The sequence below is a fragment of the Martes martes genome (genome assembly GCF_963455335.1).
Source record: "Martes martes genome assembly, chromosome: 9".
NCBI lineage: Eukaryota > Metazoa > Chordata > Mammalia > Carnivora > Mustelidae > Martes > Martes martes.
Window position 1 is genome coordinate 48,259,510 of NC_137896.1, and position 27,637 is coordinate 48,287,146.

General features: G+C 44.4%; 2 protein-coding genes and 1 pseudogene across 5 annotated transcripts in view; 1 reads left to right on the plus strand and 2 right to left on the minus strand.

Moving 5' to 3' along the window:
* Window positions 1-5,247, minus strand: part of APMAP (adipocyte plasma membrane associated protein) — a 149,926-nt gene extending 144,679 nt beyond the window's left edge. For 2 of the 3 annotated variants that reach the window (XM_080814560.1, XM_080814559.1), the window contains exon 1: window positions 5,072-5,232. In XM_080814560.1, coding sequence (XP_080670686.1) covers window positions 5,072-5,163 — 92 coding nt within the window. In that variant the 5' untranslated portion in view covers window positions 5,164-5,232. Of the gene's footprint in view, window positions 1-5,071 lie in introns of all 3 variants that reach the window. The other variant, XM_080814558.1, reaches the window with a different exon arrangement.
* A 7,241-nt stretch (window positions 5,248-12,488) lies between these two features.
* Window positions 12,489-27,637, minus strand: part of ACSS1 (acyl-CoA synthetase short chain family member 1) — a 61,509-nt gene continuing 46,360 nt past the window's right edge. The window contains exons 8-14 of the mRNA XM_080813108.1: window positions 27,245-27,337; window positions 25,970-26,082; window positions 25,439-25,565; window positions 24,528-24,655; window positions 24,359-24,422; window positions 21,650-21,768; window positions 12,489-14,155 (exon numbers count right to left, since the gene is read on the minus strand). Of these exons, the coding sequence (XP_080669234.1) occupies window positions 13,976-14,155; window positions 21,650-21,768; window positions 24,359-24,422; window positions 24,528-24,655; window positions 25,439-25,565; window positions 25,970-26,082; window positions 27,245-27,337 (824 nt within the window). The 3' untranslated portion in view covers window positions 12,489-13,975. The remainder of the gene's footprint in view (window positions 14,156-21,649; window positions 21,769-24,358; window positions 24,423-24,527; window positions 24,656-25,438; window positions 25,566-25,969; window positions 26,083-27,244; window positions 27,338-27,637) is intronic.
* On the plus strand, window positions 18,246-18,664 carry LOC308349371 (small ribosomal subunit protein eS25-like; annotated as a pseudogene). The gene has a single exon. The product of its transcript is annotated as a small ribosomal subunit protein eS25-like (transcript).

Consider the following 27,637-nt stretch of genomic DNA (forward strand, 5'->3'; position numbering starts at 1 on the left):
CTTGATCAGCCCCCAAATCCCTCAAACTCCCTACATAGTACAAATGAGGAACTGAATTTTTAATATAGACCAATTAAATTACATAGCCACATAAGGCAAGCGGCTGCCACATCAGACAGCACAGCTTCAGCTCACTTAAGCCTTCACATACAGCATTTAATAATCAACTACACACATGTGCCAGGTACTACTCAAGGCCCTGATAGTTTCCTGCCCTCTATAAATTCTAATAAATAAGCAGATACCAGAGAGTGACAAGTACAACGAAGAAAAACACAGCAGGGTCAGGGGCAGGAGGAGAGGGAGGGCTGGCCAAAATAGGGGTCAAAGCAGGTGACCTCTGAACAGAGACTTCAGTGAAGGTAGGAAAATCTCAAATACCTGGGGCAGAGGAATGCAAGCAGAAGCAACAGCAGGACTCAATAAGAACTCAGCATGAGTGAAGAATACATACTCTAAGGGGTTAAGTTTAAGCCCCCATTCCCAAACCTTGGCCACAGAGACAGAATGGCCATGGCAGGCAGGCAGGCTGAGGCATGGTAAGTGAGGGGAAGCTGCTGGAACAGGTTCGGCCCACAGCCAGGGGCAGATCCCACAGGCCCTGAAGGCCAGGGAAGTGCCAGCCAGTGTGCAGGGTGGATGTCCACGAAGGTTACAGCATAAAGCAGTTCCCTAATTATTTTATGGGGGGCATTGGCTGCTTGGGTCACCTCATGCAACGTGTTCTAAGACAGGCACTTTCCCTTTGCTTGCACTGACTGGGCACAGATGAGTGCCCTCAGGAAGAGCAAACCCTTGACCTCCCAGATCACACCATCCTTCACAGGCAAACCATCCCCAGTCCTGCAGGCATCCCTCAGCCAGTGGGGCTTGCAGAACTTTCCTGGTTGTCTCAGAGTTTGTAAAAATTCCCCCTAAAATGTGGTGCCCAGAGCTCAAAGCAAAGCTCTACTCTAAACCGTAAATGTCACTCCACAAAAAGGCTTTAATTGCCATGACTGAAAAGCAAGGAGATTTCACATAAAAATCTGGGTTTCCAGCTTCTCTTGAAAAAGCAGAGATCTATGAACCCTAAGGCTGCAGGGCAGGTGCACAGGACTTTCCGCTCCTCAGACAGACACACATGCTCTTCTTCTGGCCCCACGCCTGCTCCAGACCTTAACACACCAGGATTTTCTAAGAACTAAACCAAGTGATGGATGTATGTGCAGTGCTAAGACCAGGGCTTGGAACAAGAAGAGTGCTCCATAACTGACAGGTAGCAGGACTTCTGCTCTTCTGGAGGCATCTGAGTCTGTGATTGTCTGGCAGTGGAACCTCTGTACCTAAGCTCTGGGCACATTTATTTTGGCCCAAGGTTCATTCCTACAAACTCACAGTCACCTATAATTCTGCCTTGCCTCCACCTTTGCCCCCTGCCTCTGCACACCTGCCTCACGTTAACTTAAATAAAGGGCACTCCATATATCCCTCTCTATTTTCACTGACAAAGTGCTGCACATTCCCATCATATTCTCTTTCCCAATCTGTGCTGACACATCCAGGAAGGCTGGCAACTTCCCTTCCAGATGCAGTTTGGGAAATCAACTTTTTTGCTCCAATCTCTTAGAGGGCCCAAAGTGATGCTCACCTCCTTGAGGACGTCTGCACCCTGAAATTTCCTACATTTCTAAGCCCAAGAGAGCAATCATGGTGATGCAACAGGAGCTGGCAATAACTGTTGGCTCAGCCGTGTGTTACAAAATCCTCTGTAACTTCACCAGGCAAACCTAAAAGGTGTTCTCCATCCCCTTTTGCATACAGACATCAGGGCCTTGAGTCATAGACTGAAGGCTCCATGAGATGAAAAACAACCTGTGGTTTTTTGAAAAACCTATTAGTCACAAATCCATGGACCAGAGCCCCAGGTGTCAAGGTGACCTCTAAACCTGAAAAAGTTAAATAGCAGCAAGCCCAGTCTTTTAACTGACTGAACCTTGAATTTGTTGGTTTCTCACATTCCTTTACACTGGGGCTCCCTGACTATAGATGCCTTCATTCATTTTAGCATTGAAAATAAGTTAGAAACAAGTTAAAAGAACGATTTGAAACACACATCCAAGGGGAAGACTGAGAAGAAAACACTGATTCCTGACTCCTCATAACCACAACTTCATGATGGCCCCATCTGTCTCTCTACCCTGCCTTCCTTAATCTTCAGTCTTAAAAAGGGAAAAGGAAAAGGAATATAGAGGGATTCTTAATTAGCTTAAAATCCTTTAGAAGTTTACTGAAAAAGCTGTTAAATTTTGAATGTACTCACTCTTCAATCCTTAACAGTTACACAGAGACATTAAACAGCTACTCTCTCTTCCCAGACTGAACTATGTTCCAAAAGAGAAGGAACAGTATTAGTGTTGCAATCCTTCTGACAGAGTCTGTAAAGCATTTGGAGAAACTGATGCCAAATAAGAGTAATTAAAAGTTTGCACTAGTATGTTAAAGTGCATAGCTCATCTATATTCCACACTGAAGAAAAGGAGTTAATGACCACATTCCTCATTATAGCTTAAATACAGAAATTCAAGAGTTTTGTCATAAAACCTTATTTCCAAAGCATAATTTAATTTATTTATTTGTTAGAGAGAGAGAGCGAGCGAGCACAGGCAGACAGAGTGGTAGGCAGAGGCAGAGGGAGAAGCAGGCTCCCCGCCAAGCAAGGAGCCCGATGTGGGACTCGCAGGACGCTGAGATCATGACCTGAGCCGAAGGCAGCTGCTTAACCAACTGAGCCACCCAGGCTTCCCTCCAAAGCATAATTTAAAAATATGCTTCTCAATCATTGTTCAGTTCCCAGTGCTATCCTTACTCATTCATTTCTGCTTCTCCTTTGACTCCATGACTCTAACTTTATATAAATCACTTCACTCCCATAGACTTAGGTACCCTCAGCTGTCAAACAGAGCTAACATTACATTTCATGTCAAGAGTCAGGAGACTGGCTAAGGTATCAGTAAGTGTCCCATCCACTAAAATCTACAGTCCTATTTCTGTTCTCTTGAATGAAGAACATACCATTCAAGGTCTTCTTTTTCCTGCTAAAGTTTCCATCTAAAGTTTACTCTATAGTTGTCAGATTTCTCCTTCCTTCAGATTCCTTTACTTCACCCACTATAGACAATGCTTTCCTGTTTTATGGTAAATCCTCAACTTTTAAGGTAAATCAAGAAAACAGTGAGGTACTAGACATGATCACAAAGGAAATGAGAAAAAAAAAAGAGGAGAATCGCATCAGAAAAATAAGAAAAACAACTATAGAGTTACAATAATAAATGTAGAAAAAGTGACAACTCACTTTGAAAAAACAGACCATTACAGATACATAGAAATGGGATCAAATACATAAGAAGAGAAAGAGAGAAATACAGGAAAATAAGAATAACATTCATGGACAGGGAAGTCAAGAAAATGTCTTATGTACACATGGTTTTGTAAAAGGCACAGTCGAAAAGAACAGCAGCAGATGATGATTCTGTAACATCCAATTCATCCTGCCATTAAGTCAGAAATCTCACAGAGAAACTGTAAAACAATTTAATTAAATCTGCCCCTCTACCGTGTGGTCAGGAGTGTCAGAGAAGCCCAGCTGAGAGTTGGGCCCATCCAACAAGTTGCCCTCAGGTGCCATATGCCCTGGTTTTCAACACACCCCACCTCAAGGCAAACTCAAGAGCCAACTGTACTTTCATTTCCCATGTACAAGTGCACAAACAAGCCTTGCTTTCATGGTTTCTGTAGTAAAGCAGTGCCAGTCCTTGCATGCCCATTCTAAAAGGCTCCTCAGTCATCAGCAGACCATGGCTTCACAATATCCACAATCAGTAAGGTGACCACCTTGTCCTGGTTTGCCCAGGGTTAGCAATGAAAGTCCTGCATCTCTGGAAACCTCTGAGTTTATTCAGCATATTACTGACCTTCCCACCGGCCCTAGGAGTCAAATATCACCAAACTGTCTTCTCTGCAAATTGCCTTTCTAAAACCAAAACACTCCTTTCTGCGATAGCCCTCCTTCAAGTGTGGCCCTCTTATTATCACCAGTGAATATTCAGTCTGTTCCCACAAAACTTAGCCCTCATTATGTACCACAACCCCAGGCACACCAATAAATATTTCCAATATTTCTATCAACTTCTAGGTCAATTGGTTCCACAACTTTGAGGTTGGTCTGCATGAGGCCTCTTGGTTCTCCCTAAAAATTTACAGTTATGAGACTCAGGAGACAAAATTAAAGGGAGAAGTGTAAGTATTATATTTTTAAATGTATGTCTTCAGTTTTAGCTAACAAAACATAGTATACTCAAATTCTGGAAGGTTCAGAGAAGTGAAGGCCAAAAATCTGAGGGGTTTTTTTTGTTGTTGTTTTTTAATTAGGTAGGCATCAGCTAGTTTCCTACGCTTCCCCATCCCTATCAGGAAAAATCTGCAAGCCTAAATTCTCACAAAAGTTGCTTAACAATGTCACTTCTGTTCTCTACATTTTCCTGAAAATCACAGTGAAAACTGGTCACACAGCGAGAGGTGGGAAGGTGCAGAAGGGCAGGTGCAGAGTCCAGCTCTTCGCGGGAGCAGGAGCCGCGACCCGAGCATGCTTTCGGACTTCCTTTCCGAACAGTGGGAGCGGGGAGCTGGGAAGACCGAGGACCGTGGCAAGCTGGCAAGGTGGCTCTCCCCCGGTGACTGGGTACGCCAGTAGGAAGGGTAGGAAGGAGGGGGCGAGAGAGCTAGGGAAAGGCGGGGAAGCCACAGCTCTGTAAATTGGGGAAGGAATGAGGAGCAGAAAGGGGCAGATGCGGAGCTAGGCGGTCTCAGGACCCCAAGAACCAGGGAACAATGCTGGAATTGGGCGCAGGGTGCACCCAGGCCTCAAGCACCTGGCAGGTGCATCCGCTTGGTGGGAGCCTGTTTCTTCCCCCATAAAATGAGTTTTGCCCGGGGAATTAAATGGGATGAAGCCTGCAGCGCGCTTGGCAACGCATTTACCCAGTGGCTGTTACTGCCGTCCTAGTGGATACACACGGTCGACCCGGCCTACCTGCCGTCCTTGGCCTCGGGGGCCTGGACATCGTCCGTGACGACCTGCGGCCGCAGGGGCCGCCGCTGCCGCAACCCGTCCGCCTCACTCATGGTGCGAGCCCCTCAGTCCTCAAGCCCGCCACTAACCCGGACAGAGGAGTACAAGTTCTGCCCCGGCCCGCCCCGGCCCGCCCCGGCCCGCCCCGATCCGGGCCACGCACCGCCCTCGGCCCCGCCCCGGCTGCGCGCGGAAGTGACGTCATTGGCGCGCTCCTGCAGTCCGTTGGCCTGGCGCCCTCTAGAGCGTCCGTCGGGCGGCTCTCTCGGCGAGCTGGAGTGGGAAGAGGTCGGCGAGGCCCCTGGCCAGGCGCGGGGCTAGGAAGTGGGCCCCGGTCTAGTGAGGACGTTTCCGAAGCCCCGGATTGCGGGTGGCCGAACCCCGGGCACTTCCAGCCCAGCCCTGCGCTTCCTGCGTTCCTTTTACCGCGGGCGGCGGAACTCCTGCAGTCGGTGGGCGGGTAAACGTGCACATCCGCGGCGCTGGGCTCCGGTGGTGGCCGCTTGTGTGGGTAGAGTGCGGCACTGCAGGTTAAAGGACAAAGAGCCTGGTTTGTAGAGGCGGGGTAAAAAAATAAATAAATAAATAAACAAATAAAAATTTAAAAATTAAAAAAAAAAACCGAGTTGTATTGGAGCCTGGTTCGTATACGCGTGGTAAAAATAAATTAATTAATTAATTAATTAATTAACGAGTTGGAGGCCTAGGAGGGCAGTAATGCTCACCGGAAAATCATATGACCTTTTACAAACAGATCCCTTTAAGGGGAAAAATGGGACATATATGCTACTCTTTGGGTTAAGGCCACTGAGTATTAAATCTTTTTGCTACAACAGAATATTTGATAAGGTTTGTGTAAGGGTTAGCCTTAGAAGTAAAAACGGGGTATATAGAAATCATTAATTAAAACAAAGTCTAAGAGAGCACAAAGCAATCATCAGTTCATCCATTTAACAATATTTTAATCAGCTAGGTGTATCTCTAGGTGCTGGGAGGTGCTGGTGAACAAACCACAGACCAGCTCCGTCACTGAAATTAAACTGGTGAGAGATGACTTTTATCAGGTCATCATAAAGATAAATGTGAAATGTAAAAATTGCATTACAGGGAAGTAACATGATCTTGTGAGAGTATTTGATGATGACTAGGATTTTGAGAAGAAACCGGATTTCCAGGCAGGGGGAACCATATCCCATGACTGTGCATCATTTTTAGAAAAGGCATGTTCAAAATGAAGTGTTAAAAATTAATTTCCTTATTGCAACTAAAGGCTTTCCTGATCAAACATGCCATTGCCGTTCTTAGTGTTAGGTGGCACTAGAATCCCACATGACTGTGGGAGGAGATGAAGAACCAGCATGAGGGAAGTGAAGAGCTCTCCTATCAGTCCAGTTCTGCAAGGATTACCAGGCCTCGCAGGGATATAATTAAGGCCTTGGCAATATTTTACTTCGTTTCCTATCCAATACAACCAGGATAGCTATTAGATCCAGGATAGTTCAGACAGCACTGCATGATCTGGCCCTGTCAGGATAATCCTATCTGGATTTTAACCTCCTCCTGAGTTTTAGACACTCAGCATTGCTTGCTGTTTCTAACTTTACACCTCCCTGCCGTTGTCTATCTTATTCCTTCTTGTGAAAATGTTTTCCTTCACCACTTGGCCAAAACAATTTTGTCATTTAGGACTCATTTCAAGTATCATTGCTGAAAACGCTTCCCCTAATTTCTTAAGCAGAACATCTTTGCATCTAAGCCACTTTGAACATACCCCAAATACAGGATTTAGCTCATTGGGTTAGAATTATTTGTATTCCATGCCTAGCATTAAAGCCCACCAACCAAAACAGTCAGGAACATACCTGTAAGTAATAGTAATAAGAAGTTAGGTTTATTGAACTTGCTGTAGCAAAGAAATTAACCAGAGGACCTGTGAGGCTCCTAAAAAACGGGAGTGTTATGGAAGGTCCTTGAGGGGTTAGGGCTGGTGTTTGTAACAGATGGTCTTAGCAGAGATGGGCCAGGATTTGTAAACTAGGAGACTCATTGTGGGGGGGGGGGGAGCCCGTTATCCTACCTGGAACATATGAATCCAAGTGAAGTTATTGGGAGATCAGCTTGTCTTGTCTCAGAGAAAATGGTCTGAATGGGCTAAATTAGAGGGTTTGAACTTGGATAGTGTTGGGTGGCACAGTTTAGTACCGTTTTTCATGGTGAGATCCACATTGCCTGTTGTGGTTTACTTCAGTTCTCTCCCCAGGCTGTAGCCTAGCTGCCACCCAGTTGTCAGCAGGGAGAGGGAAACGATGTAATTGGTTAGTCCAGGTTTATCAACCTCAGCACCACTGATATTTTGGGCCAGAAAAGTCTTTGTTGAGGTGGCAGGGAAAAGCTCTCCTGTGCATTGCAGGATGTTTAGCTGCATCCCTGGTCTCCATCAGGTAGATGCTAGTAGAATCCCACCTAGTCATGATAATCAGTAATGTCTCTGAAAATTGCCAAGTATCCCCTGGAGACAAAAATAGCCCCTGATTGCAAACTGGGTTAGACCAACCAGAAGCCACCCTCATGCACCCTGAGAGTGGGGATGAAGCTCACTTGCATTGAAACTCTGACCCGCATGGAAGTTACTTATCTCAACAAATCAGGGTCCTGCCAGCAGGGAAGGAGCGGCAGTAATGCTGACGGAGCAGCTAGTAGGGTGCCTCATGGCTTAAACTAGCTCTCTATTTGCTCCCTATTTCCCTGTGTCCAGTACAGTGGACATAGGGAATGCTCCCTATTCCCAGTCCAGTGCTTTTTCCCTATGCTATACTGTTTCCATTCCTTTTGTAGATATCTCTTGAAAGCCTTTCAGGCACTTGGCCAAGTGCTGTGACAAAACAAAGGTGAAATAAGGTAAGCCAACGTGCAGACGTATTATAATCTCAGAGGGAAGATTAGCATAATAACCAATATAAGACAGGGCCATGGAGGAACTATACAGTGCATTGAGGCCACAAGGAACAAGTCCCATCAGGTAGCAGTGCCCAGAGAAAATTTCATGGAGGAAGTAACCAGTGAACCAGGCCTTGGATAAGTAGGATTATAATGGGCAGGTTGAGGGGATAGAAGAGGACAAGAAACAGGTGTAAGAGGGAAGCTTGGGGTGTCTATGGATTGATCAATAAGAGGGTGACAATCAGGGTAGATTTCAAGGTTATGAGTAATAAAGGAAAAAGAATCATCTAAAAGACACTCTAAAGGGGTGAAGAAGAGCAGCGATGGACTGAGCCCTTCGTCCCGCCCCATATCCAGGAGAGCGGGAGTGACCTGCTCCAAACAGGATTTCAAGCTAAGTTGTTGTGTTGGAATGGGAAGCTCTGGTGTCAGTTCAGGTGGGACAGTGGAGAGCATAAAGTTAGAGAATGTAGAATTGCTTGTTTAGAGTAGAAAATTATCTTAGAGATCAACATTCACAAAAGTCCACTTAAAATGAGGGAGGGATTTATTAGAAGGATATGGGGATATCCCATGGAACTCCAAAACTGCAGCCCAGCCTCACAGGAACTGGTACGAGAACCTGGAAAACCAGGAGCAGTATTCTTCTCAACCTCCCTGGTACCCCACTGTGTTTTGTCTCTTATCCCTGTGTGATTTCGTGACACGCCTTGTTATGGGACTGTCCGTCTTTGTCCTTGATGCCTTTTATTAGAGCTGGATACAGTGACACAGGTTACAATGTGGCCTTGAGTTAGAAGGAGAAATCTCGGGTTTCTTTTAGCCTCTAGGAAATGTTCTTGCTTTTCCAAAAATAAAAATTAAAAAAGGAGAGATAGGGTCCTGCCCTTTCTTATCCTGCTCTGACCCCAGAGTTATACTTAGAATGGCAGTAGCATCTTTGTGACAGTGGAAAATCACCCTGAGGTCTAGAAGACAACACTCTGAGAACAGAAAACCTAGGCTGCGGACTCTTGCCAGTAACCATCTACCCCTGGGCTTCTGGGTTACATGAGGAAAACTACCCCTTGTATATGCAAGGTCGGTCAGCTGAGCAGTATGTGCTTGCTCCTAAACGCATCCTATCTCATATGCCAGCATTCTCTGCTTGGGCGTGCCCATGCAGACAATTACTGCCTCAAGTCCAGCTGTCCATGACCTTCCATTTCAGGTGTCCCACCAGTTAATTACTCTCTTTATCTGCAGATATCTTTAACTAACTCTTTAACTAACTCTTTAACTCTCTTTAACTAACTCTTTTTATCTACAGTCCAGATTCCTGGAAGCAGACTCTGATGTTCCCCACTTTGGTGAGATGCTCACGTCTGATTGCCATGTTAGAGGACAGGGTCCCATGTTCCACTGAGTATTCAGGGCAGGGAGGAATGAGAGAGGAGACTAGGTGGCATAGGCATGAGCAGGGTGGGGATGGCACATCGAATGATGTCTGCCCCAGTGAGAAGTAGGCAAGGGGAGAGATAGGGATTATTAGTAAGCTGACTGGAGAAAAGTGCCTTAATTACCCTAATGAGGAGGATTCTTAAGGTCAACCCTGACTTGGTAGGAAAAGTTGCTCAGTAGGAAAGACATTCACCAGTCAGCATCTACATAGACCTGGACATTCATTATTGTTCCCTCTGTTGAGAAATGAGCTCATCTGCTCCATCGTTTATTTGGGAATCTTAGCACTGACATTTCCTGGTTGGCACAGGTCACTCGTTAATTACATTTCATTACATCCAGAAACCATTTCTTGAAAACAACCAGTTATTTCCCTTTGGACAATTTCTGCTCTGCCTTTTTGTGCAAATGTATAAGAGTTAAGTGTTTTACTGGCTCAGGAATAAACAGATGTGTGCTTGGCTGAAGTGATGTCCTTCTTTGGGAGAGAATCAGCCCAAAGTGAGGCTGTGCATCCAGAAGGCTGCTCAGCAGAAGTTTGGTCTGCAGGAGCAAGGAGACTAGACACAGTTACCCAGTTGGTGGCTCTTACCAAGAAAATTCCACCTTGTCTGCAAAAAAGTTGGCAGGTCATCTATTCCAGCAGGCATTCTAAACTCCTTGGTACTTTCCAGTTTGTTGATGATGTTCTAGGCCAGCCAGACCTGGCTTTCTTCCCCTTTGCTCTTTCTAGGTGTACTTCGCCTCAGATTTTTGCCCTCTGGTTTGTCACCTCCTTGGTCATAGTTGGTACGCTTTGTTGCAAGCCCCAGGAGCACTAACCAGCTCCTTCTCTGCTATTTGGAATAAAGACTAGTGCAGACAGGAACTTCCCCCTCACATTCTGCAAAGACCACTGTGATGGAACTCCCTGGGGGTGCACTTGGAGGGTCACAGCTTGCCTCTGGCATGGCTGATTGGGAACAAATTTGGGGGCATCCCCTAGTCTCCACATATCTTTAAGACAGGGAGAAGAGGAATCTGGGCAACTGAGCAAAAGAGCGTAGAAACAGAGGCTCCTTTTTTTTTTTTTTTTCCTTACCCCTCTTTTCCCTCCAAAGAGCAAGGTTAGTGAGAACAAAAATGGTACTCTGATACTTATAAACCAGGGCAGCAGACAGGAGGGCTTTTTGGGGGACAGAGACTCAGGGAGGTGATCGATCCCAGTGCCAGGAGCCACTTTTTCCTGAGTGCATCTGCAGACTCCAGAGGAGAAAGTTGAGAGGCCATGTGGTGTTTCAGACAGCTCATTCTGAACTGGGTCATAGACACACTGGTTAAGATCCCTACTGAGTCATGGGGAATGGAGCAGTGGTTCAAAGTGCTGGTTGACCTAATGCCACACTTGCTTGCACTTAGAGTCCTGTTCCTAAGCAAATCACCCACATGCAGGCCCTCATCTCAGGCTCTACTTTCAGGACACAGGAGATAAAAGCAGTAAGATCTAAAAAATAGAAGGTGAGATGTTCCAACATATGGGAAGTTCAGGATCTGCAAAAAAGGAGACCAAATAGATGAAAACTGTATTTGAGGTGACAATGAGTGAGGTATTTCCTTTTTCTTTTTTTAATGTTGAATTTATTTATTTTTTATTTTATTTTTTCAGTATTCCACGATTCATTGTTTATGTACCACATCCAGTGCTCCATGCAATACTTGCCCTCCTTAATACTCATCACCAGGCTCTTAACCCAATCCAAGATAACAGTTCATAGAGCTACCCAGAAGTCAACAGTAAAGCACCTTAAGAAATAATAATAAAATAATAAAAATAAAATGCAGTTGATATTCTTCAAAGCTCTTGCAGGAAGGGGCCACACCTTTGGTTTGAGCTTGGGGATCAAGGGTGGAGCCAGACAAAGGTGGTCCGTGCAGGGGGTGCAAAGTCAGCTCTACAACAACCAAGAGCTCATGTTAATTCCACAGCCAAATCCCCTCTCTTCAGTCAGGCCAGGGAAACTGCATGAGAATTCACACTCCCTTTTCTTCACCATGAACTCATTGTGGTGAGTAAACCAGGGATGAGCATTCACCTGAATCAACTCACGACCTCTCTTTAGATAAATACTGTGCACTTATGTCATGAATGTTAGCCATGATTTCTTTTTTTCTATTTTATTTAATATGGACATTTTCCCTTTAGAAATTATGTTGAATAGCTGATTTTTTCCCTTTGAGCACAACTTTTGTTTTCTTTTAGTTGCTCTAAATGAGAATTATTCTTCAACAACATCACATACTGCTTTTTTTCTGAATCTGAATAGAATTTGCCTCTGGGATTTATTGTTATTGTCAGTCATGCTGGCCTGGAGACTCCCTTAACACTGAGATTAGCTGTCTCTGGATCCCAGTCCAACCCTGTTTCCACACCATTGGATGTCTCCTCTTTCACTGTAGCTGCCCACTCTTCTCATCCCCCAACATCTAGAGAAAAGTTAACCCTGAGTCAGGGCAAGCCTGTGCTACTCATGGAGGCAGTCTGTGACCCTGAGATCATTTTTGCTTCCTCGTTCTTGTTGGGTGTTCCAGACCAGCAACCACCACCAGAACTCTGTGGAATGGTGGGAATGTTGTTGTCCATCCTGTCCAATCTGGTGGTCACTGGCCACATGGCTACTGAGCATGTGAACTGTGGCTACTGTCACTGTGGAACAGAATATTTTATTTTATTCCATTCTATTCTCTCTCTATATATATTTTTTACTTACACCTAAAGAACTATGTAGAACTAGTGTATTGGATAGCACAGCAATCTAGACACCAGTAGGTTTACCAAATAACAGTCTGAAATAGGTGAGCTCTTAGTCTATATTTCCTCCCTGTAATAGATCTCCTCCCAAATGGCTTTTTAAGTGTTCTCTTTGGAATTAGTAGGCCCCTTCCAGTTTGTCCTTAGGATTATATTCAACAACAACAGTAGCATTATTTGATCAAAAATATCACCACAGAGAGAAGAGAATGAACAAAACAAAGCTTTATTTGAACTGTGCTGGTCACTGTCCAAGTTTATATCCAAGCCATTTCATAAACAGTGCCATAACTACAGTCCGCCAGGGCCACCGCACATGCCACAGGTGTCTGTTCCTAAGCACTGCTTGTTGCTTTGCAACAGAGAACAGACCATCACTCAGTATATCTGTGGGCTACAGCTAATGGCTACCCTGTTAGTGTCATGGGCATACACATCTAATCAGAGAGAAGCAAGCACAGTTATGATCCACAGTAGGTGTTGAGTACCCCAGACACCCCTTGAACACCTACATAGCTGCAAGGCACCATATAACATGGGGTATAGATAAGGAAAACCTTTCCCTGTTCCCAAGAACTCAGCTCAGCAGGCTGATGTCATTGGCCCCTGCATGCTTAGCTAATAAATAAACAACCTAACGATTTGCAACCTGATGATTTATATCATCTTGTTAATGTTAGATGACTTAAGGCATACTTAAAAAAGAGAGAGAGAGACTTGATTCAGAGTTCCAAGTCTCATCCTTGGAACATAACAACCACAGAACAAAGGATGGGCAGTTTTTAAGGATCCATATCTAGCCAAATTAGTGCCCTAATGAGGGGTCACCTGAGTTTTCATTGGCTTCCCTCCTTGAACATCCCCACATATTTGGGGCATGTTGACTTCCTACCAAGAGGCATCCAAGGTGGAAAGGGAAATCTTTCCACTTCACAGCTTGGAGGAACAATACATGAATGGTTCTAGAACTAAAATCAGAGCACATTCATACCGTCAATTCTAAGAGTTAGATTTTATTATACATAAACCAAGGGAAATAGAAATATATACCAAAAAAAAAAAAAGGATGCTACAAGCTTGAAAGTTCTCAAGATCGCTATATTTAGACAGAGGTACAAACATTTCCAATATGGATTCCCCAATATGCCAAACATTAAGAATGCACCCTCTGACCCTCTTCACATTTTCCCATGAGCAGAGGCACAAAAGATTCTCACAATTCTAAATGTTACAAAGAGCATGTGCATGTAAACCCACATACTACATGTGTGTATTTGTACATTCTTCCAAGATATAAAAGTATAAAAATAAATTTTCTGCCTTTTGTATCTAGAAGCATCTGGGGAAAAAAACATGATTGCTTCTAGTTCTCAGTCATCTCAGCAGGCACATGTTACCAGGCTTTTCCCCTTCCCGTGCTGTCAGGAGGTGACACAGAAATGGAGATGACATTGATTTTCATTCCAGGAAACCAAATCCAGGACAAGGGGAAACAAATGCTAAGCATGTCTCATAGTACCTCTTCATGGGTTCTCAGCAGTAAGAAGGCAGGGCTTAGCAGAGACTTCACACCAGGGCAGTATGGGTTACGGTCTGGGAGAGGACTGCTTCTGAGACAGTAGGAAATGAGCAAATCTGAGAGCTACATTCTGGAAGGACAGTTAAGGGTATAGGCACTGGGTCTTGATTAGAGGCCATCACTTAGAGGCAGCTTGCTTGTCCTTGTACTTCTGGTAGGCACTCAGGATTTCCATGATGACACTGGGGTCCTCCAGGGTAGTCGTGTCCCCCAGATCCTGAGTTCTGCCTGTGATTATCTTCCTCAGGAGCCTCCGCATGACTTTTCCAGACCGAGTTTTTGGAAGACGCTTCACTACCTGGCAAGAAAGAGGTACAGCATTCAAGTTTGGGTGGTACCCAGACTCCCAGCAGCATCCAATTGTGTTGGGATAGGAAAGGTTCTGCCCCAGGGATGACACCGTCATTCGGGACTCAGGAATGAATGACTGAGCTGCAAGAACAAACCTAGAGAACATGAAGGCCTGTGTTCTCTTTTCTTTCTTCCCACAGTCTGGACATAAACTAATATCAACCCAAAGGTCAGGCTCAACCATATGTTGGGGTTTTGCAGAAGCCCTTCTTCAGGCAGGGTCTGCCCATACCCACATCTGCCTCACTCACGATACCTCTGTCTCCCATTTGCTATATTACTGAGGGCTCCCCAGTAGCAACAGAACCATGCATATGCCATGGCAACTTGTCTCCACCCACTGGCCCAGCCCAAGGTTGCTTTTTGCTGACATAAGTGGTAAGAGCTACTATAAAGAAAATGTTGTCTTGTTCAGTGTTTGAAAATTTAGCATTTAACATTTTCAAACAATCATGGCCCCCTTAATGTCAACAGGAATATGCTAAGAGCTGTGTTTTGGGCTTATTTAACAGTAACCCATCTTTGAGAGGGTTGAGCTCACCTATGGGAGTTCAGGTCTCCCTGAAACTCTGTTCCAGGCCAACAGCTTGAATTTGTGTAATACCAGATGAGCCCGGGGCCACTCCTACCTCTACAGACCTGCTCTGAACCAATGAAGACTGTGGGGAAAATGTTAATAAAGAAAGGAGTGGAAATCTAATGGGACTGGAAAGGTGGCACCATTCTTCCCCAGACCTGACTCCCAACACAGACTCCCTCAGATAGGGGTCTGGCGTGTTTTCCACACTGACACCAGATGTGTTCGGAAACCACCTGTGTGTGTGTGTGTGTGTGTGTGTGTGTGTGTGTGTGAATTCATATATTCATATATCTACATATAGACATATAGATACATATATAGATGTATGTATATATATTCAAAGTGCTGAATGGGAACAATCTGCAGCTAAGAATACTCTACCCAGGAAGGCTGTGACTCAGAACAGAATAAGAGATAAAGAATTTCCCAGACAAAAGCTAAAGGAGTTTGTGACCACTAAACCCACCCTGCAAGAAATATTAAAAGGCACTCTTTTTAAAAATTCTTTATTTAAATTTAATTTGGTTAACATATACTGTATCATTAGTTATACCAGGGTAGAATTTCGTGATTCATCAGTTGCACATAACAGCCAGTGCTCACTGCATTAAGTGCCCTCCTAAGTGCCCATCACCCAGTTACTCCTTCCCCCTACCCACCTTCCCTCCAGCGACCCTCAGTTTGTTTCCTAGAGATCGGTATCTCTTATAGTTTTCTTCCCCCTCTATCTTCATTTTATATTTTTTCTTTCCCTTCCACTAAGTTTCTCTGTTTTGTTTCTTAAATGGCACATATGAGTGAAATCATGTGGTATTTGTCTTTATCTAACTGACCTTTTTTGCTTAGCATAATACCCTCCAGTTCCATCAACATCATTGCAAATGGCAAGATTTCATTCTTTTTGATGGCTGAGCAATATTCCATTGTGTGTGTGTGTGTGTGTGTGTGTGTCTACCCACACACAACTTCTTTATCCATTCATCTATTGATGGACACCTGGGCTCTTTCCATAGTTTGGCTGTTGTGGACACTTGCTGCCATAAACATTGGGGTGCACGTGCCCCTTCAAATCACTATGTTTGTATCATTTGGATAAACACATAGTAGTGCAATTGCTGGATCCTAGGGTAGTTCTATTTTTAACTTTAAAAGGGACTCTTTGAGCACAAAGGAGAAACCAAACATGACAAAGACAAGAAAGGATCAGAGAAAATCTCTAGACACAATGACAAAACAAGTAATAAAATGGCAATAAATACGTATCTATCAATAATTACTCTGAATCGTGGCACCTGGGTGGCTCAGTCAGTTAAGCATATGCCTTGGGCTCAGGTCATGTGCTCAGGGTTCTGGGATTGAGCCCTGCTTTGGGCTCCCTGCTCAGCAGGGAGTCTGCTTTTCCCTCTCCCTCTGCCCCTCCCCCCACTTCTCCCCCACTCTCTTTCTCTCTCTCTCTCAAATAAATAAATGAAAGCAATAATAATAATTACTCTGATAATAATTACTCTGATAACTCTGATAACTCTGATAACTCTGATAAACAGACCGAACACTCCAATCAAAACATGCATGGTGCCAAAATGGATAAAAAAAAGAGATCCATCTATATGCTGCTAACAAGAGACTCATTTTAGACTTAAAGACATTTGCAGATTGAAAGTGAGGGGGTGAAGAAACATCTAGTAATACTTATCTTGGACAAAATAGATTTTAAAACAAAGACTGTAACAAGAGACAAGGAAGAACACTATATAAGCATAAAGGGGATTTCCAATAAGAAGATAAACAATTGTAAATACTTATGCCCACAACATGGAAGCACCTAAGTATTTATTAAAAAATAACAAAGATAAAGTACCTAACTGATAACAATACAATAATAGTAGGTGACTTTAACATCCCACATACACCAATAGACATATAAAAAAAAAAATCAATAACGGAACAGTGGCTTTGAATGACACACTAGACCAGACTAGACAAGACTAGAGGGACTTGACAGATATATTCAGAACATTCCATCCTAAAACAGCAGAATACACATTCTTTTCTTTTTTTTTTTTTAAGATTTTATTTATTTATTTGACAGACAGAGATAACAAGTAGGCAGAGAGGCAGGCAGAGAGAGAGGGGGAGGCAGGCTCCCCACTGAGCAGACAGCTGGATGCAGGGCTCGATCCCAAGACCCTGAGATCATGACCTGAGCTGAAGGCAGAGGCTTTAACCCACTGAGCCACCCAGGTGCCCCCACGTTCTTTTCAAGTGAACATGAAACATTCTCCAGAATAGATCACATATTAGGTCACAAAACAGGCCTCAACAAACACAAAAAACTGAAATCATACAATGCACATTTTTTTTTAATAATAACTCTATGAAACTAGACATCAACCACAAGAAAAACTTTGGAAAAATCACTGATACATGGAGGTTAAACAGCATGCTACGAAACAATGAATGGGTCAACCAGGAAATCAAAGGAAAAATAAAACATAGAAACAAATGAAAATGAAAACACAACAGTACAAAACCTCTGGGATACAGCAAAGGCAGTCTTAAGAGGGAAGTATCTAACAATACAGACCTATATTAAGAAACAAAAATCTGAAATAAACAACCTAACTTTAAACCCAAAGAAGCTAAAAAAAGAACAACAAATTAAGCCTAAATCCAGCAAAAGGAAGGAAATAATAAAGATCACAGGAAAAATAAATTATATAGAAAATAAAAAAAAATACTAGGACACAAACTGAGGGTTTCAGATGGGAGGGGTTCTGGGGCTGGGGTAACTAGGTGATGAGTATTAAGGAGAGCATGTGTGGTGATGAGCACTGGGTGCTATACCCAATTAATTAATTGTTGAATACTACATCAAAAATTAATGATGTACTATATGTTGTCTCACTGAACATAATTAAAAAAAACAAAAAAACCCAAAACACTAGGAGAGGTCAATGAAACCAAGAACTGGCTCTTTGAAAAAATAAAACTGATAAACTTCTGGCCAACCAAAAAGAAAAGACAAAGGACCCAAATAAAATCACAAATGAGAGAGGAGAAATAACAACGAACACCCCAAAAAGAAAACAATTTTATGATATCATGGAAAGCTATATGCCAACAAATTGGACAACCTAGAATAAATGGGTAAATTCCTAGAAACATATAAATTACCAAAATTGAAGCAGGAAAAATAGAAAACTTAAATAGACTGGTCACCAGCAAAGAATTGAGTCTGTAATCAAAAATCTCTCAACAAACAAAAGTCCAGGCCCAGATGGCTTTACAGGCAAATTCTACCAAACATTTAAAGAAGAGTTCATACCTATTCTTCCCAAATCATTCCATAAAATATAAAAGGAAGGAAAACTTCCAAAACCAGGTAAAGATTCCACTAAACTTACTGTCTGACATCTTAGCCAGGCTGCAGTGTGGCCACTGTTCTCTGAGCTTCACCATGCTGCCCAAGGACAACCAGAAGAAAGATGCTGGGAAGTCAGCCAAAAAAGATAAAGATCCAATGAACAAATCCAGGAGTGAGGTCAGAAAAAAGGGGTCCAAAGACAAAGTTTGGGACAAGCTCAATAACCTGGTCTTGCTTGAAAAAGTGACATATGACAAACTCTGTAAGCAAGTTCTCAACTATAAGCTTATGACTCCTGCTGTTGTCTCTGGGAGACTGAAGATTCAAGGTTCCCTAGCCAGGGCAGTCGTTCAGGGGATCTTTAGTAAAGGACTCATTAAAATATTGTTTCAAAGCACAGAACTCAAGTAATTTACACCAGAAATACCAAGGGTGGAGATGCCCCTGCTACTGGTAAAAATGCAAGAACAGATCCCACCAACTGTACATTTTGGAAAATAAAACTTTATTAAATCCAAAGAGAAAAAAGGACTCCATTAAAAAAGAGAACTAAAGGTCAATATGCCTGGTGAACATAGATGTAAAAATTCTCAAAAAAAGACTAGCAAACAATGCATTTAAAAAATCATTCACCATTATCAAGTGGGATTTATTCCTATGTTGCAAGGGTGGTATAATGTTTGCAAATCAATGTGATATACCATATTAATAAAAGAAAGGATAAAAAACATGATTTCAATAGGTACATAAAGAGCATCTGACAAAATACAGCACATTCATGATAAAAAACCCTCAACAAAGTAGGGTTAGAGGGAACATACCTGAACATTAAAAAGGCCCTATACAAAAAACTCACAGCTAATATCATCCTCAATGGGGAAAAACTAAGAGCTTTTCCTTTACAGCCAAGAACAAGACAGGGATGTCCATTCTCACCAGTGTTACTCAACATAGTATTACAAGTCCTAGCCACAGCAACCAAACAAAAACAAATAAAAGGCATTCACATCAGCAAGGAGGAAATAAAATTTTCACTATTTGCAGATGACATGATACTCTATGTAGAAAACCCAAAAGACTCCAACAAAAAACTGCAAGAACTGATACATGAATTCAGTCGTCATAGAATACAAAATCAAAATACAGAAATCTGTTTCATTTCTATACATCAATAATGAAGCAGCAGAAAGAGAAATTAAAGAATCAATCCCATTTAAAACTGCACCAAAACCAGAAAGATACCTAGGAATAAACCTAACCAAAAAGGTTTGAAGATGTGTATTGTGAAAACTATAAGACACTGATGAAAGAAACTGCAGATGACACAAAGAAATGGAAAGACACCCCAGGCTCATGGATTGGAAGAGCAAATATTGTTAAAATGTCTATACTTCCCAACCAACTACACACTTAATGCAATTCCTGTGAAAATACAATAGCATTTTTCACAAGAACTAGAACAAACAATTCTAAAATTTATACGGAACCACAAAAGACCCCCAAATATCCAAAGAAACCTTGAAAAAGCAAAGCAAAGCTGGAAGCATCACAATTCCAGGCCTCGACTTATATTACAAAGCTGTAGTAATCAAAACAGTATGGTTCTGGCACGAAAATAAACACATAGATGAATTGAGAACCCAGAAATGACCCACAACTATATGGTCAATGAATCTTCAACAAAGCAGGAAAGAATAACCAATGGGAAGAAGACCATCTCTGCAACAAATGGTATTGGGAAAACAGGACAGCAACATGCAAAAGAATGAAACTGGATCACTTTCTTACACTACACACAAAAATAAATTCAAAATGGATTAAAGACCTAAATGTGAGTCCTGAAACCATAAAAATCCAAGAGGAGAACACAGAGAGTAACCTCTTTGACGTAAGCTATAGAACTTCTTTCTAGATAGGTCTCCCGAGGCATGGAAAAAAAAAGCAAAAATAAACTATTTGGACTTCATCAAAATAAAAACTTTTGCACCAGGGAGAGCCCGACCCCAATGCCCCCCAGAATGTGTCATCCCCTGCCCCATATAGTCTTTTTCTCTGATACATATTAGCGCTTATTTTATCTTTTCATGTTCTATATGCTGTTTATTATTTGTTTTAAATAATATTACTTGTTTCCAATTGGAAAAAAAAGGCAACCTGCTGAATGGGAGATGTTTTGCAAATGACATATCTGATAAAGGGTTAGTATCCAAAATTTATAAAGAGCTTATCAAATTCAACACCCAGAAAACAATCCAATTTAAAAAATGGGCAGAAGGCATGAACAGGCATTTTTGCAAAGAAGACAATACAGATGGCCAATAGATACATGAAAAGATGCTTGACACCACTCATCATCAGGGAAATACAAATCACCACTACAATGAGGTATCACCTCATACCTGTCAGAATGGCTTAACTCAACAACTCAGGAAACAACAGATGTTGGCAAGGATGTGGAGAAAGGGGCCCCTTCTTACACTGTTGGTGGGAATGCAAATTGGTGCAGCCACTCTGGAAAACTGTCTAAAGGTTCCTCAAATTTAAAAATAGAATAACCCTACAATCTAGCAGTCTTACTAGTAGGTATTTACACAAAGAACCCCAAAACACTAATTTGAAGGGGTACATGTACCCCGATATTTATAGCAACATTATCTACAATAGCCAAACTATGGAAGGAGCTCAAGTGTCCATTGACTGATGAATGGATAAAGAAGATGTGATATCCATCCATCCGTCCATCCATCCATCCATTCATCCATCCAATGGAGTACCACCCAGCCATAAAAAAGAATGAAATCTTATTACTGACAACAATATGGATGGAGCCAAAGAATACAGTGCTAAGCAAAAATGACTCAATCAGAGAAAGACAAATACAATATGATTTCACTCATATGTGGAATTTAAGAAACAAAATATATGAGCAAAAGGGGAAAGACAGAGAGAGAGATGTGAACCAAGAAACAGACTCTTAATTATAGAGAACATACTAATGGTTACCAGAGGGGAGGTGGGCAGGGGTAGGTTATGTAGGTGATGGAGATTAAGAAGTGCACTGGTTATGATGAGTACCAGGTGATGTATGGAAGTGTTGAATCACTACATTGTACATCGGAAACTAATATTACACTGTATGTTAACTAGCTGGAATTTAAACAAAAACATGTAAAAGATACATAAGTAAAATCTCTGATTTTCTTCGCCACCCAGCCCTGCTTCTATAACTGGCCTCTACATGCCAAAGTAAGAGAGCACCTAATTCTCCCCAGCATGATCCTCGGGATAGGTGAGCTTTGTAAACATTAGCTGTGAGGTCTTCTGGCCTCCCCCTCTCTCTGAGGATGCAGCAACTCACCTTCCCCACCTACATCCCAGGAAACCAACAGCTAACCTCAATTTTGCTGCTGATGGAAGGGGTCCCTGTTGACTGTTACTTGTGGGAGTAGAGAAGGAGGCTTACAACACAGAGCACCTGAGGGCCAGGTGCCACTCACCAGAATCTGATCGGGCACGGCATACTTGGCGATCTTGGTGGCCACTGCAGATCTGAGCTCCTTCAACACCGCGTCTGTGTCACCTGTGTTGTCCTTCAACACGATGAACGCAAATGCAACTGAAAGGAGTCAAAGGTTTGGGGTGTGTTCAACCACGAACCATCTCCCAAGGCAGAGCATTGTACACAGTCATCATATATCTTAAGGATCTGTAAATCATATATTGGTGACCTGTAACAGCCTCTTCCTTTAGCTGCAGCCCTAAAGATGCATTTCCATTTCATCTGAAGTGGAAAGCGATTTTTTTTTTTCTTCTCCAAGTGGAAGCGATTCTAAGAGCTCTTATGAGCAGCCCAGCAAAGCCAACATGTAGATGAGAGCTCCCTTCGGCTCTGGTGTTGACTGGAAGGGGATGTCACCTTGGAGACATGACTTAACCTCTCCCGCTATCCTTGTGCCTGTGAAGTAGCCCATAATGTGGGTTCACAGGAGACGTACTACCCAATCCTTTGACATGGTGCATGAGAACATAGCACGTGCCACTAATCCTATGGGTATGTGTCCAAAATGGTGGGCCCTAGCCATAGTAGCTATTTAAATGTAAATGAAATTAAGGTTAACATGTAGTTCCTGGGTGGCATGAGCCATTTGTAGCTTGTAGCTACAGTCCTGGACAGGGAGCTCCATCCTGGCTGGAAGCTTGGCTGGGCAGCGCTGGCCAACCCATATTTTAGCAGAAACACTAAGTCTTGTTTGTCAGTAGCCTACCATGTTCCAGAAAGGATTAACAGTGGTTCCCACAGGTCTCTACATTTCTTTTCAATCCACCTGGGATAATCTTGCATATGTGAGACACAGAGATCGAATTCCATTGTTTCTCCACATGAGCCATCCCAGCAGCACTGTGAACAGTCTATCTTCCCTCAAGGACCTGCAGTGCCCCTTGCATACATGAAGTTCCTACATACATTCAGCCTGTGTATACCTGCACCAATCCAACCCCATCTTAATTAATTCTCCCCATGGCACACACCACCTAACCTACTATGTAGTTTCCTCATTGCTTGTATTTACTGCTTATTGTCTGTCTCTCCCCTCCACACCCTGACCCTCCAGCGAGTAAGCTCTACGAGGCAGGGACTTCTGTTCCTCGCCAAGTCTGGGTCCTAATCAGACAAGACCAGATCAGGAACTCTCCTCAGCCAGACCACGTGCAAACACAGGGAGTGCGAATAAAGAGGTAGCCAACAGCTACTGCTGTTGTTCATGTATTATGAATGCATAGGTGCTTGAGCGTCAGAAATCAGAAAAATGTGTATCATCATAGCCACGATACAAACATTCTCCCCAGCAGCCTGGTGGGCAGTAGAAGGCCTACTGATCCCAGAGTGACTTGGGCTGCGGCTTCTGCTAACAGGGATGCAAGCTGACCCAAGGCCTCTGAGTCTCACATGAGAGGACTTGTTCCTATCCCCTCCCTCCCTCCCTCCCCATCCTCTCCCTCCCTTCCTTCCTACCCCTGACTGCTCTCATGCATTCCAGTCTCCTGCTAAGGAAGAGGCCAGCCTCATGGACATATGCTTCCCAGGGAAACTGAAAAATGCGTTTTCAAGTGTTCAAATAGGATGCCTTGGTGGGTCAATCTCTTAAGTGTCTGCCTTCTGCCCAGGTCATGATCCCAGGATTCTGGGATCAAATCCTGCATTGGGCTCCTTGCCCAGCAGGGACCCTGCTTCTCCCACTACCTGCCACTCCCCCTACTGGTGCTCTCAATCTCTCTCTCTCTCTCTTTCCTTCCCTCTTTTCCTCTGTCTCTCTGACAAGTAAATAAAGTCGTTTTTCAAAAAGTGTTTACATGAATGTTAAATTTTACAATGGGTCAATTTAGATAAGGTGTTTGAGTAGTTAATGGAACTGTAGCACACAAATGTGGCAGGAAGGCTGATGACCCTGGAGCATGCTGAGACAGAGGATGCCCCTGACAGCAAGAGGGCAAGAGCCCTTCCCAGGGTGCTTGCCCAGGCAGTGTAGGATGGCCTGCCCAGCAGTGTGGCATATAGTCAGCAAGCATCCAGGTCACACCAGGCCAAGTGAGTGTGACCACCATGCACTGGGCATTACAATACTCAGGTGTCCCTGCCCCTGCCCAGATCCACCCACTTAGACACTGGGAGACTTTAGAACAATGGGTGTCTTCAAATAAAGACTATTCTGGTTATCATTCAGCAGCTACAGTGGGAACCACAGGTTAGATTCTTCCAAAAAGAATCCCAGAGCTGCACAAGGGCCCACACCAAGGGCTTGTCTGCTGGTCCCCATGGCAGCTGCCCGGGGCACTGCGCCTGAGCACGTGCAAGGAGATGCTGTGAGGAGGATTGTGTATTTCATGGGCACCCTCCATAACTGAGCTGCCATGCGCACATGGACAGAGGAGGAAACTCCCAAGATCAGCAGGGGCCAACTACGTCCTAGCTCCTATGGATGTGTGCCCTCAAAGGACGGCAGAGCTAGGACATTTCAGAAATCTGACCCTTGTCTAACATACAGGCTATCAAGTCTCCTCACCCAAAGTCTCCACCTGGGACAGAAGAAAGCGACAGCTTAATGCATTCAAAACCCCGACCACCCATTCCCAGAGTCCGTTCCTTTTACAAAGTGCCACAGTGTGCGTAAGACCAGGAATGAGGAGCACCTTTGGTGGGCGCTCACCTTCTCCTTTGATGTCGTGGGGATAGCCAATGACAGCGGTCTCTGGCACAGCAGGATGGTTAGCCTGTTCAGAACACAAGACAAAACATCCAGATGAACCAACTGCCTGAGTAGGTCAATCCAAGGCCTCCCAGAGGTACCCAAGCAAAAGAGACCCAACTGTGCTCACCATCGCGTCCTCGATTTCTGCAGTCCCCAGCCTGTGGCCGCTGATGTTGATGACATCATCCATCCGCCCTGTGATCTGGTAGTAGCCGCCTTCTGTCCGGTACGCCCCATCACCAGTGAAGTAGTGGCCTGCATCACAGTGGGGTGCAGCGGTATTCAGAGGTATGCAGAGGTATTCAGCAGCAATACCTCTGAACCAGGACCCAGCAGGGCTCCCACCCCTCCATGAGGGACACAGCAAGACACACACCCCGACCTCACTCTATGGAAGAAATCCCCAAAACCCCAGCTCTGATGACTTCCTGCCTCCCCACCCTCCTGCCAACCCCTTGTAGAGACACTTTTCTAGATGGTACCATCTGGGTGTGTGCTAGAGTAAGGGCAGTGGCTCCAAATCGGCAGAGTTCTGACCATGTCACAGCTGCAAACATCTGGGAAGTAGATGATAGGCAAAGAGCACACCCAAGCATCCCCCAAAGTGAGGCTCATTCACAAACTTGAGAATGAAGATGAAGGGTTCCAACAGGCACAATGTGTACATAACCTTCCAGCCCAATGACATAAAGCAAACCAGGAAAAAAATTAAAAGTAAGCCAGAAGAAAACTTGAAGCCAGACATCAGGCCAGTTTTCTGGAGTGGTTTCTTCATTCTTCCTTCCTAGTAGCCTAAGGTGTGGTGTGCACACCAAGGGCCAGGTGCTTCAGGCTCTGCATGCCGCTCCACTTAAACCCTAGGGACCCTGCCCACTCTAGAGACCAGGAGGCTCAGGGAGCTGAGGGGGAGGGGCAGGACTCCAACTCCAAAGTGTCACCGCACTACACTCAGTCATCATTACCTTAAAGACATTTTCTGAGCCTAAGATCCCCAGGGTGTGGAGAAACGCATGGTACAATCCACTTTAGCTGGCTCACCTGGGTAAGGCTTGAAGTAGGCCTCCATGAATCTCTTGTGGTCTCCATAGATGGTTCTTGCCATGCCTGGCCAGGCCTGGGACAGGCATAGAGCCCCAGATACGTTACCGCCCTCCACGACCTTTCCCTGTGGACCCAGAGACCCATGTGTGAGAGAACGCACAGATTCTGCTTGAGAAGCAAAGAACTAATAATGTTCTTCTGAGAAATGACAGATGGAAGTACCAGAGAAATACGTGAAAACAGAAATGTGAAAAATGACAAGCGTGCCCCAAAAGGAACTGCCCTTCCCCTCCGCAAGAATCCAGCCTGAGATGGAGGTCCAGGAGGACCAGGGCTCACTCTACACAGGGATTTCAAGTGTGTGTCCTTGAGGAGATGCTGCAGTGAACACACACCCTTCTGCCACCCACCAGAGCTGGGCCTGTGTGACATGAGAGAGTGGGCAGGGGAGGCCAGGAAGGCAGACAGGAGCACCAGGAGCTCAGCAGGGCAAGCACACAGGAAGGGGATGCCTCCACCAGGCCTTACCTTCTCGTCCATGAGCACTGGGACAATGCCAAAAAAGGGCCTCATTGCCATGCCAGGGAGGATCTCTGCTCCTTCTTCTGAGGGCCGTGGTGCAATGCAGATCCCACCCGTTTCTGCAGGGAACATAGAGAAGAACTGCACACTGGACCCAGGAGCTACTGAGATGTTTATCTAGACATGCCATCAGGGGTCCGTAATGGATACACAAGTGCTGCCCCCGGGTGGGAGATGGGTGTTTGTCCCTATTTGGCCCCCAGTGACACAAAGATATCTTTCTGAGGCAAGACCAGACTTGGGTTCTGCGGAAATAAGATGTGGGCCCAAAGCAGAGGGGTCAGTCCCAGGAGCCGGGGCACTCCACAGGGACAGGTGCTGCCTCCCCTCATCCTCAGCTCTGCAGAAAAGGACAGAGTCCACCTGCTTGCACAGGAAGAGGAATTCTGCTTCTGGGCCAGTGCTCCCCACCCCCACACTCCAAACAATGAAAAGCAATGCCCACAGTTCTGTTCTCAAGTATTTTCTTTGGCACTTCCCTCTCGCAGCCTGCAAGGAAGTGCCTCAGGAGACTCAGCTGCAGAGAGCCTCCGTCCTGAGCCTTCCCAAATGGAGAATGGAGCTATTTGCACTACCTCACTTTCTGGCTTCTTGAAGAACAAGATCCCAGTTGGCTACATTTATTACATCCGGGGTGGTCTCTTGCCCTGAACATCCCAGTAAGTCCGATACTCCAGAGGAGAGAGGGCAGAGAAAAACCAAATGGCACAGAAGAACAAAGGTCTTTCCCACTAAAATCTAAATTTAGACTCTGATCCCTTATAGTCAGCCCATCTGCATCAGTTGTGCTTGTTTTGGGCATGCGGGCCCAATGGAAAATGACCGTTTAGCTAAGCACCTACTACCTGTCAGACCTCGGACAACATACAGCAGTTCTATCACCTCCGTCCCTCCTCATGGGGCCTGTAGTGGAGCACTCCCACTTCACAAATGAGGAACCCAAGGCTCAGAGACATCATTACACATCCCGAGTCCTCCAGCTGCAATCCTTCAGCCCGGCTCTGCCTCTTACTGCAGACACTGGGATTTCCAACCACCACGTGTGCTGAGGGGCTGAGGCATTAGCAGTGCTGGACGGCAATCACAGAGCCTCACTCACACTTGACCCTCCAAGACTCGGTTCTTGGAGCACATGTTCTCACGTGCTATCATACACCATGAGGGAGCCTGGTGCCAGGTTCCGAAGGCATGCCCGGGGCCCTTCTCCTCAGGGACTCTCACCTGTCTGCCACCATGTGTCCACCAGCGTGCATTTGCTGTCCCCCACCACCTTGTGGAGCCACTCCCAGGCCTCTAAGTTGATCGGTTCTCCCACTGAAACCACACACAAAAGGAGAAACAATATAACAGACCTCAAAAACCTGAAACCAAAAAGGATAGGTTTCTACAGGGAAAACAGCTCTGTAATTTCCCTAAAGGACATAAGAAGAAACTTGAAAAAACAGTGAGATTCATCACATTTGTGCTGTCAAAGAATACAAATTACCAGATATTTTCACCATCAGGTCAAAAATTTAAAAGTTGCCTAGAATGTGAGAGAAAAAAAACTCAAATAGCCATAACCAACTGAACATCCCAGGGACCCCTCATTAATTTTTTTTTCTTTTTACTTTT